The 12,689-nt window shown below is 39.5% G+C and overlaps 1 protein-coding gene across 1 annotated transcript in view; it reads left to right on the top strand.

The window, feature by feature from the left end:
* The window catches only part of gfra1b (gdnf family receptor alpha 1b), a 24,838-nt gene that overhangs the window by 3,668 nt on the left and 8,481 nt on the right, over positions 1-12,689 (top strand). Inside the window, exons 4-6 of the mRNA XM_023426031.2 lie at positions 10,681-10,859; positions 11,439-11,611; positions 12,140-12,249. Coding sequence (XP_023281799.1) covers positions 10,681-10,859; positions 11,439-11,611; positions 12,140-12,249 — 462 coding nt within the window. The remainder of the gene's footprint in view (positions 1-10,680; positions 10,860-11,438; positions 11,612-12,139; positions 12,250-12,689) is intronic.

The following is a 12,689-nucleotide window of genomic DNA, read 5'->3' as shown; positions in this document are numbered from 1 at the left end:
CTCTCTCTCTCTCTCTGTCTCTCTCTCTCTGGCTCTTGCTGTGATTGAATCCACTTAGCGTATCACAGTGGCTCTGCTCCATATGCGATGACATAATGGTGAACTGTATTTCAAACAAAGTAAAGAAAGATTTGGATTTTTCCCCCTACGCTGTGGGTGCAAACGCAATGCATACATAGGTATAGCAATGCGAGACTGGTGAGTGAAAAATATCTTCTGGTACTGCTGGAAACATCATCAGTGATGTTCCTGGGATCATTGGGAGTTTCAGGTCTTTCAACATCATACTACCTCCCCCAGGTGAGCCAGCAGAGGCTGGTCAGACCCCTGCTCGTGTCCAGCTGGCAACAACTAGCGACTGATAAGATCTTCACACTTGGCCTATTTTCTCTCATGTTTTCCTCCAACAGCACTGTCAGCTCCAATAGATGACCTGCTTGGTGGAGTCTGACCAGATAACCACATCAAGATGTAGGGTGGTGGAGTTAATGTGCTGACAAAGTTGTTGAGCTTCGAAAAGAGGGTGTGCCTGGTCATCTCCCTTGATTGACGGTTTTGAGCCATGACCTTCAAAACCTGATCATGGCACCATAGATACGTCCCCTGTGCTAGGGCCACTCATTATGCGCTTGAGTGTTCAACATCATGAGCTCAGTGGGGATGTTGGTGCCTCTAATCTGCCCCACGTGTGGAGGTTAGCTGGGTTCGGTAGAACGTCATACACTGCCTGGATGAAGAACTTCACTCTGTGGGGCTCAGAATTCCAGGTCACCTTTTTTCCCCAAGAGTGTTGTTCTGTTTTGTCCAGGCTCCTTGTTTCATACCTACACCTCTGCTTGTTCTTACATTGTCCATCGCTGCCCACACCTCTTGCTGTACCAGGTGCCGGTTTTCTTGACTTCTGGTGTTCATGTGAGGGGCAGGGAAAGATCCCAATCTGGCTCTGCCATGAGTGACGATGCCTACCAGTCTACTACTGCAGAGTCGTGTGTTGACCCTCATGCTGAAGTTGTTGTAATAGTCGCAGATGAGGTCTGCTTGGTATATGATGTAAAGTGTGCTGCTCCAGCGTGTGGGGAGGGAGCTGTAGGCATTGGTCAGGTTAAGCCACAGCACTGTCACATTGCCTTTGTTCTCCCTGGCCTCTTGGGTTAGCTGTATCACCATACCAGTGCGCTCCAGACGCCCTGACATTCCTGCTGTTCCTCCTTTCTGGACTAAGATGTCAATGTGGTTGTTGTCTGCTAAGTAATAGCTGAGTTTGTTTGAGATTATGCTGAAGAAGATCTTTGCTTCAACACTCTGCAAGAAGATTGCAAAGTTGGTCCAGCCTTGATTTGCCTTCTTGCTTTGCGTACCACATCCTTCACCTATTTCAGTTCTGAACTGTCAAACTGCTTGCTTGGCTCAGATGGAATGGAAGGGGTTGGTGATGAAAGTAGCTCTACTCCTTGTTCTTTCTCAACAAGATGGCCCACTAAGAGGTTCTGGGCACTGTGGGTAGACTACGGGGCCAGCTCTTCCTGCATCTAACCAGGATTGGTCCCTGTGCAATGGATTCATGACACTTTCAAATAATGGGAATAGTAGTAAAACAAAACGAAGAAAAAGCAGCTTGAAATGTTCTGGTCATTATTTAAATCGACAAAATCATTTGCTTGATGTAGCTTAAATGAGACATCAGACCCCCCAAAATCTAAGGAATCCCACTGAACAAATGTGAAATGTTAAAATCTTGATTAAGATATATTTGAAAATCTGATTTGTTGCTAATGTTGTCTTCAATCAAAGTCAGACCCCTGGCAGCTTAAATTGTGTTTTTCATCATTATTAGGTGCTATTATTGTAAGAAATCACCTAGATTAGGAAAGCATGATAAATTGGGTGCAGTGTTGGAGCTGGAGCTGAGTAGCCAATTTAATGTATAGCAGTGTGTAAACAGCTAAAGGAGCCTGTAAAAAAAAAAAAAAAAAACACTTAATGGGTTAGATATCAGGAATCCATTTGCCATTAGTGACCTCATTCCTGTCTGCAACTAAGTCAGGCCTCAGGCAATCCAGAGTGTAAAATAATGTAGATGCGATCCATTATAGAATGATCCATACTGTATCCCATGGGTCAGCTGCTAAGATGAACGCTCCCTTTTTGGCTAAAAACAAGTGCTTGTTTTTATGTAATCCATCTTTATCCCAAATTAGTTTCAGCAAACAATATTTTATAAAAACCTGATGGCTTTCTCATTTCTAAAAAAAAAAATCTAGCAGCAAGAAATCAAGAGTCTATAGCCATGCTAGCAGCTCTGTGACACTGCATTTTGGCACAGCATTGTTTTTGAGCCAATGCTGCCAGAGGCAAGCTAAGATGCTCATAATTACAATACTAACATGGTGATGTTAAGCAAGTATAATGTTTACCATGTTCACAATCTAAATTTAGCATCCTAACATTTGCAATTAATGGACAAATTGATTTTTTTTTTTTTTTACTTTGTTGTTACTTGATTTGCAATGTCTGTGGTGATCCTCTGACTTTTCATCTTTTTCAGAAGGACAAATAAATGTCCATAAGACAGAATTGCTACTCATGGAGCCATGCCACTGGCCTGGCTAATCAGTTTCCTACTCCTCATGCTAGACTACTTGGATGACTCCTCTCTGATTTGAGCACTACCTTAATTAAGTGACTTTTCTTTATTCATGGCTGTAGGAAAGCTTATTCACTTATGTATTTATAACACTATCAATTCAAACTAAAAGGCGAGCCAATAACTGTTAAAATACAGTCACCAGGAACAGCTGAAATTAAATGCTGCATCATTTATAAAATCAATGAACAAGTGCCTTTCAGAGATGTAACACAAGCTGTTGTGCAGACAGCGAGAATGATGGGACTACAAGACTGCCCTTAACAAAGGAAAAACAGAGCTTCTGCACCACAAACCATGTTTGTGTGTTTAAAAAGAATGTACTGCAGTTCCAGAGGACATCAACATGTAAAACTCAGTCATTACTAAATTATGCTCTGCAACACACAACTTTGGATTGTTAGAAATGTATCTGCGGCTTCTTGCTTATGCTTCTTTGCAATCCCACCCCTACAGTTGAGATAGCAGAGATTGTTGCAGAGTATATCTGCTTATACAATCACATTCTCAACTCATAAGTATGATACTTTTTTAGAGAAGAGATGTACTGATTCTCCTTATCCATAGCAAGTCTGACACTACTGGTATGAGAACTGATTAGATTCCAAGAGGATTATCGGGGCAGCACATACTGTACATAAGAATGAGGAAGGGAATAAATTCAGCTTTTTTATTTTGCCCTTCAGTCTATTCTCAATGCTTACCTTTGAAAAGGAAAAACAGTCCAAATCAATTCAAAGTTAGGAATATGCCAGTGGAAATCAGTGATGCCTCTACAGAGACATGTCTTTTACTTAATTTTTAATCAATATACTCCTTCCACTCATGTTTCCATGCAATAACCACTATAAATTGGAGCACATGGTCTTAACTGCATAAATGTTTTCAGTTTCAGGGTGACAAACATCAGAAGTTTCTGAAAAAACCCTTGAGCTAGTTACTCAATTTACATCTAAGCAGCCACACTCGTCACTATGTCACTATTACTGGCCCCACCACTGAGCCCAGTATCTTCCCCTTCTCCTCCCAGTGTATCCTCATGGCTCATCAGTAGTCTTACAGAGAATTGAGTCAGTGAACAAGAGATGAGGCTTGGCATGATGATATTCCATGGCAAAAATCTCAAGAATAATTCAGTGGGTCTCGCTGCCTGAAGCAACAGATTAATCCTCAGTAGTCTTTGTCGTCTGCCGCTGGCCCAGTCCGCCTGTGAACTGTGCATATATGAGCAAACTGCTCCAGCTTAACATCAGAGTGGCCATCAGTAGACAAAACACTTTAAATCTGTTGATCCTTTTTACACAAGACTGCTTTCAGCCATATCAGCGAATCATCTGAAGGCGTTTCCTTTCATACGCTTCTCCTTTGTTTTCGTTCTGCCCCTTTCTAACCGCAGAATAACACAATTTATTTCAGCTGAGTTAACCAGAGGGAGCTCAAAACCCAATAACCCAAGTTGTGGACTATAACTTTGAAATTCACTTATATGCTTAGTAATCAAATATTAAAACGTAAGCATTCAGTGGCATGAAGTGAGGCAAACAAAACTTAATCATGTTTATTAGCAAGCATACTGTATTTCAGAGCTTTGCCTTCTACATAATAGAAAGTATAATAGGTTTGTTTTATATAACATGAGATATCTGAACATTGCATAAAGCACTTGTAGATCTGTGTACACAGGGGAAAACTACAGAGGGTGGACACAATAATACCAGCATTTGTACAATAAAATGCAATCCAAGACCCCTCTAACATGGCACACCACATACTGTGAGTGTGTCCAGGTGTTTTTATGTCCACTCCCTGCAGAACGCAACAGCAAAATGTTTTAAATGACTTTAGAGGGAAACACAAAAACTTGAATGAAATACAATAGAAAGAAGCCATTTTCCTGATATGCAGCATCAAATTTGTTTGGCTTTGGGAAATCTCATGTCGATAGCTCATGTCTCTCACTCTGGACTGTATTAAAATTGGAAGCTAAAGTTGTACTTTTCAACAGGAATTCAGGAATTCTCAAAATCTAGCAAGGAGAAATCTGATATTAATTTGTTTTAGTGTACAGCCAAATGCTGTGTCACAAGATTAAATCAATTACTATATGATTAAAACAATAGACAATTGATGGTTCATATCAAGCCCAGCACTATTTTCAGCCTGTGCTGTGAGTGGTTTACTGAGAAAAGACATAATTTTAGTTTTCAGTTGTGTGGAGGGGATGTGACTTGTAATGTTGAAGAAAAACATACCTGGAAAGGTCTTATTTACTTTTCTACCAAGTTCTGACACTTTGAATTAGCTTCATCATGCAAATCATAAATAATATTATGAATCATGCCAACAACGTCATTAAGCAAATAAGATCAGACACAGTCTCACACACACAAACACACACACACAAACACACACACACACACACACCTTTGTCTTACTATATTTACCCTACCCTTAACCGTCACAACTGAATGCCTAACCTTCATTCAACTAATTCCAACCCTAACATCAACACCAACAGCCACTTCAACTCGTGTCCATTATTTTGGTCCCTACAAAGCTTTCAGACCCCACAACCAGAGTGGGCTCCCAGTCTTCAGACCCCTTGAATATAGTAAAACAAGGCAAAACACACACACAGTCATTCATGCACTGACTAACCCACTCCCAGCATTTCCTGCCAGTCTGACACAAATGTTACTGGAAGATGAAGGCTCAGTAAAGCAGCTTGGGGAGTAGCAATTCCTCACCAAGATGAGTGTACCTGATGGCTTAGCCATGACAAGTTGTGTGCAGGGAGCCAAGTGGATATGCAACCATGAGTGATGTGGGCAATGGCTAATCGTGGCTTTGAGATAAGCAAATGAAACGCTGTAGGCTGCAGGTGACGCAGGATAATGTTTTTGGTCGGGCATGGAATTATTTTATGCAAGCCAACCACACCCTGCACCCACATGCGCAAACAAACGTATGTACACAAACACTCTAAATCACTCAAAATTTGATGTGACGTGTGCATTACTGCAGAATGGAGACCCTCATCTACATGCAAAGCAGCAGCACACATTCCCATACGTGTCAGTGACATATACATTCTCAAAATTCAAAAATATCTGAGGGCCTCAGGCTTTTCTTACACCCCACAAACTGATACACAGGTGCATAAATATACAGGTTCATGGTTTTAACTACTAATGCTTGAAAGTAGGAAGCTAGAAGGAAGAACAAAGAAGAAAAGTCCTCTACAGTAAAATCTGACTAACTGCTGATGGTGAAACAGCAAATTTGCATGTCATGAGAAAGCTATATTTCTGATTGATTGGCCAAGTGGAATCTCCTTTGATCTGAGTGGATAACGGACTTTCTGAAAAACAGAAAGCAAAAGTGCCCCTGGGCATCCACATGTCTGACTCCCGCCCTGCAATGACAGGTGCAACCAAAGAGATTTGCACCCTCTTTCTCTGCTCTCTCTCCCATATCCTGCACCCACAGTAGCACCATATGTCCAGTCATATTACTTTACCTCATCTTAACAACCAGTGAGTCAGATCTGCAGGAGGAGATGTTATCACATAGCAGGATGTGCCCATAAAACCTGAAACTTCAAAAGGGTAGTTTGGCTTCCAAAGGATGTTGTGTGCTTGTCACTATGAGGATGAACATTTCAGGCAATTTTCTCAGCATCTTTAAATATTGTAATTTTCCGACATCATTACCTTATCAGTAGGGATTTTCATTCTCACGAGACAATTTGGCTACATGAATTGTGGTTTTATGGTCCTCACGAGTCCCACAGTCCTACATCAGCATCCTTGTGAGCTTATATCAGAATCATGCTGAATATGTCAGACATCAGCAATGCTGAACTACTACTTTTTTAAATCAATGCAGGATGAATGACTGTCTAGAGGATTAAAATGGAGGAAAGAAATAGCTGGCGCAGTAGGAGCTAAGTGAGATTTTGCTAATTACATGGGTGCATTTAGTAAATGGGTCTTGGGTCTGGTCATAAATACAGAGACACTGGCGTGGATTTAGTAATGCTGGCAGGAAGCCTGATAGACGGCAGGGTGCCATGAAGGAGAGGGCTCTGACCACTGCTGTTTTCTTTCCATTATGGGAGATGACAAAGAGGGCACTAAGTGGAGGGGTACGTTTAGAAGGATTGAATAAAGCAGTGATACATTGTGAAGGACTTTGATTTTGGACCATTATGTAGACAGCAAATGGAAACTCTGTAATGAAATTATTTTGTGGTTTTGAGTTTTTTGGGCTAGTTAATTTTTAGCATAGAATCAGGTATCAAGAAGAGACAGGAAAACATAATATGTTAAATATACATAATATACACACTTTTGACTGCACTGATCTCTATCCACACAGCTTGCTCTTGAGGTTTGGGGGTCACACTAACACTTTGTATTCACATAATTTGCATTCTTTGGACATGGGAAGAGTCATGTTATACGCAGCTAAAAGGGCAATTGCATAACTACATATTCCTGTTCCTACTCTTAGAATACATTCACAGAAAAAAAGAGTAACTTGAGCAATTTCCTGGCTGTACATTGCAATCGAGAACTGCTACACTGGAATTAAACCCCACAGAGAAAGGAGTTCTTTGAAACCAGCTCCACTGCTTCTGACCTCACTGACCCTGTGTTTTCTGGTGGCAATAGACCAGGACATTTTAATGGTCTAATTTATTCCATGTCTCCTGTGTAAAGAGATGATTGATTTGTCTAAGCCTTCATCCCTAAACATATCCCAAAGAAAATAAGAGGACTGCAGTATCTGATGCATGAGGTGTATGAGGCTCTCTGGATTGACCCCACCAGGAAACTTGGACACTACTGCATCCATTTGCTCACAAGGCATAAAACCTAATATGGTCCACATTTGTGGCATTGTTTGCTATTGTTCAGCTCTTTGAAGTAACTTATTCATGAGTCAATTGACAAAAATATTAAACAGCTACTATAATAATAATCATTATTATATAATACAATTAATCATTTAATCTGCAAATATGATCAACTGATAAACTATGCTCAATCATCAATAATCATTTCTAAGCAAAATAGTGTTAGGGTTAAAAAAAAATAAAAAATAAATAAAAAAATCACTGGTTCCAGCTTCTCAAATGTGCATAATAGCTGGTTTTCTGTTGCTTGGACAAAACAAATAATAACATTTGTACTTGATTTTTGGGAAAATGCCATGTATATTTTTTACTATTTCTTGATCTTTTAAAGACAAGGGATTAATTGACTAAATGATAATGTCTAACAGTCCCAGTGTCGTGTTTATTTTATATATGAGCTGAGCAGACAAAACTGTAGAAGGCAGATGCAAACCTTTTCTGGGTGCTGCCTTCTACTGCACTTGAGAGCTCTTTGGCCACATCTCAAACACAGATATAGATATAGGTAATGTGTCAAATAGGTTTACACAATATGGATAAGCTCACTGATCTATTAGAACATTGCACATGGGACATATGATAAATACACCACTAACCTTTCACTAGTGTTTCATAAGTTAGGGCATTACAAAAACTGGAGACTTCTGCTTCTCATATTCTTACCTTCACTGAAGCAGCCCCCCCAGGACACCATAATAGGACCTCTTCTATGGAGATTCTTGTTCAACTCTACCTGGCTGGCGGTCCTTCAAAAGATCTTTTGTATTAACCTGTTAGAGGTCAAAGGGTCAGATTCCAGTGTTTTCTACATTGGCTCTGCATCAATAACAACATGGTGGCCTTGCTCAAGGGGTGCAATTTAAGAAGGCTACGTGAGATTTGTTTCCCTTAAGCTAGCCTTTTCACAGGGTATGATGTTATGTTATATGATTTTACCCACAAATCACATTTCTGCAGCTTGTGGGCTTTGTCTGTAAATCAAATTAAATAAGACATTTCACAGTATCTTACAGAGAAACAGAGACATTAAGAGGATTACAGAAACAAGCACAGATGATTTTCAGATGATTTCCATCATTGTGCAACACAGCACAGCACACAAAGCACAGTCAACTATTAACAGCAATCTTCACCACAGCCCTGTTTATATAATTACATATAACTATGGTTACAGGAAATTTCTTAAGTAACAGAATCCCTTTTTTGCTGCTGTTTTACAACATGATGCTTGTCATGTACTCTTGGGGGGACTTGAATGAAGTAATTGTTGAACTTAATGTCATGATTCTCCCATTAACTTGAATGTGGTTTTAGACACAGTGAAACATGGTTTGTACTGAAATTATTCCTGAAAATGAGAAAATACAATTAGCTTATTAAATGCAAAAGTGCTCTTGATAGAAAAGGTTTTTCCCTGCCGTAGGGTGTTACGTCTTTATGGAGTCATACTGTGACCTACTCAACCTCCTTAACTCACACCGAGTTTAGCTAATTGCAAACACACAAACACATACGGCCATGTTTTAACCCGAATCCTCAAAGTAAGAATTTTATTATTATTTTTAAGTGTGTTTTTAATATAACTAAGGTAAACATTTTGAGGTAAAACTGTCACACCTATGGCCCAAAAGCCACAAATAGCCACTACAGGATCACAGCCCACATCTCTAGGCACTTGTCAGATGTAAGTAATGGGTTTTGTAATATGTGATTAACCCAAGGTTCAAGAATGTATTCAGATTTAATCATGGCTCATTCTGTGGTGCATGAAAGAGTGCAGTGAACTTCAATTCCACCTCAAAAGGCAGAATTACAGAATTCATTCTTCCATGCCGAGGCTGAGGATTCAGTTTGTGTTTCTGTGCAGGAGTCAGCGGAGCAGGAAGAACTTTAACTACAACAAATGAGAAAAATGAGATGTGAGAGTCATTATGTTGGCCACAGAGTGATTTTGCTGTGATGGAAGGAAAGGCATACTGGGATGGAAGCAAAGATGGGTGGCTCGGTTCATGTAACTCCAGGCAAGGAAAATGCACTGTGTCTGAGCAGGTGTTTGTGTTTTATTTTCGGGGAGTACATTTCTGTGCTTTCTGTAAGGATGAGGAGAAACCATATCACCCTTCAGCTACATGTGTAAGATGTGAGGAGAAAACAGAAGCAGACACACAAACACACAACAGGACTGACTAATATGACTAGTGTATTTTTTCTGGTAACGCTCTGAATATTAAGGGTTTGAGCTTTGGTCTAATTCAAAGATTTGAGATGTCACCTTGAAGTGACTGTGCAGTGTGGTCTAACCGTGGCTTTCTGGTGCACATACAGGAGTTTGATCAGAAAGGCCAGACCTAATGAGGTCTGAGAGAGGAATCTGATAAGAACCTTAAGTACAACGTTCAGCCAGAGAATTTAGAGTACAAATGTGTAACCAAGAAATTGCAACAAATGGAGCAACAAATTGGTGCAATAATTTGTAATGAATCCACTGTAAAATATTTCTGCATTCACTTGTGTTTGCAAATAAAAGCATGACTGAGTTCAGCAAAGCTCAAATCAGTTGCTTTCTTGCTGTTTCAGGCGCAATAAATGATGCAATTCTAGTATAACGTAGTGAGAAATTGGTTATAATACATAAAAAGACATAGGGGAGAAATTTAGGAGTTAAGTTTCTTCTGGTTATGACTGTGGGATGAATACTCATGTCTATATTGACACAATTGCTTTTATTTTATCTTCCTTAATTATGTAAGATGGCATTTTCCAAAATAACTGATCCATATTTCCGAACTTGCTTAGAACTGTGGATAAAAGTGGAGATGTGAGATTTCTGAGGTGTGATGGAATTAAACTGTTTTTATATATTTGCTTTTTATAACAGAAAAAAAAAGTCAGGGACATATCCAGAGGTAATGGAGCTGTACAACAAGGAGAAAATGAGGATTACTAATGTTACATCCCTTTAAAGAATTGTAATGCAAGTCATGATGCCTTTCTTTCTCTTCTTCAGGTCAAATAACACTCAAATATTTCTAATTCATGCCGCTCCAACAACAATTTAACCTGCACAAAAAAGCAACAAGGAAATATGAAATTATGCTTCTCTCCTCTCTCTTAGTTGAGCCTGCATCCACAAAGGAGAACAACTGTTTGAATGCTGCCAAAGCCTGTAACCTGAATGACACATGCAAGAAGTACCGCTCAGCTTACATCAACCCCTGCACTAGCAGGGTATCTGCCTCTGAGGTGTGCAACAAGCGCAAATGCCACAAAGCTCTACGACAGTTCTTTGACAAGGTACATGTTTGTTCTGAGAGCTATTTGCATATTTTTTTGTATTTGATTTTGATGCTTTGGCACTCAACCCAACACCCAGGTGTCAAATGTCAAAAGGATAAATACTATTTTAAGTGCAGTTTCACATTAAGATGATTTTCTATCCAGTTTCATTCCAAAGGCCTCAGTTACCCTAGCATGGGGTAGGTTGGTTAGTGGATCTGTGGTCTCTATGTTCACGTTTTGCCACTATAGGACCAGTCCCAGCCTGGTCAGATGCGTACATGAACTGATGAAGCCTCTTGGATGAGAGGTGAAACGTCTTCCCAGACAAATAATCAAGTCCAGTTGTTTTTTTTCGATTTAAAACTCCTTTAGGTGTGCCACTATAGTTTATTGTATAAACAGGGTAAAGGTGAGTTATTCAGCAACTCTAGTACAGGTGCTAGCTGCACTGGAAGTTGATATTTTCAAGATAGAAGAGAATTTTGTAGCTATCCCTGGATAGCTAGAAGGAAGTGAACGTTTTTTTTTCCCTCCAGGCTCTTACACCACCTGTGTCAACATGTGTCCTTTCTTCTTTTTCTCTCCAAAATGAAGGTTCCGACTAAATACAGCTATGGGATGCTGTTTTGCTCCTGTCCAGTGGTGGACCAGACAGCATGTGCAGAACGCAGACGACAAACTATTGTACCTGTCTGCTCTTACGAGGATAAGGACAAACCAAACTGTCTGTCCCTTCAGAACACATGCAAGACCAACTACATCTGCAGGTAAGAATGCACAGAGAAATCCTTAATACACTTTAACTAAAAAAGTCCACCTCCTCATTTACATCATTGTAAATCCAAGTCTAATTTCTAGTAGGTGCAAATCACCTGAGAGAACTTCAGTAGTAATTCAGATGGTCTATTTTAAGACATGATGATTGCTTGTCTAGTGCACAGTACAAAGTGGAAACTTACTTAATTGACATAAAATTGCCTGTAAGATTCGGCATGTATAGTGGGTTATAGGAGACTGTATAATCTGTGGAAAAATAGCAGATAAGCAGTCTTTCATTCAGTGAAGGAGTTTCTTAATTCTATATTTCACATTCTATACTTTCACTTTTAAATGTCTCAGCTGAATTTAAATTATCTGCACATGAGTGTGAAAACTACCAGCGAGGAAAAGGAAACACTGATTTTGATTTTTTTATATGCTAGTCAGTCGGTGGCTTTAACTTTGCTCACTTTAAGCTTGATATCCAATAACAGCATCAGGAAATTAGCAGCTCTAATTCCTAATTGCTCTACTAGGTCGAGGCTGGCCGACTTCATCAGCAACTGTCAACCAGAAGCTCGCTCCATATCCGGCTGTCTGAGGGAGAACTACGCTGATTGCCTGCTGTCTTACTCAGGTCTTATTGGTAAGTTATTCTCTCTCTCCATTTAAATATTTTTAAAAAATTTTGCTATTCACATGAGCTTGCAGCAAGGAATGAAAATAAAATGTCCTAATAGAAGAAACTCAGTAAAATGTCAATTATTTAAATCAATAGCATTATTTGTAAGTCAAACTTTTAGCTATCAAACTTGTTTGTATTGTTTTCCAATCTCAATTTTTTTTTTTTAAGATTTTGTATTTCCTAAATCAAAAGCAAAGAGAAACCCATTCAAAAGGTTATTCTTCTTCTAAAACAGCTGCACGGAATTTAAGCCAAATCCTTAAAACTACAATTACAGTGATGATTTACCACTGTGCAGTCACCATACAGCCATGGACCTCTTAAGTCATATTTTTTAAGATAAACACAAAGCTTGTGCTACAGAAAATGGACCAGACTCAGTGAATAGCTCCCTAAGCTTA

The sequence above is a fragment of the Seriola lalandi genome, unplaced genomic scaffold (assembly GCF_002814215.2).
Source record: "Seriola lalandi dorsalis isolate HSWRI2012SDOR001 ecotype SW California unplaced genomic scaffold, Sedor1 jcf7180002054801, whole genome shotgun sequence".
NCBI lineage: Eukaryota > Metazoa > Chordata > Actinopteri > Carangiformes > Carangidae > Seriola > Seriola lalandi.
This window is presented reverse-complemented; position numbering and strand designations above follow the sequence as displayed.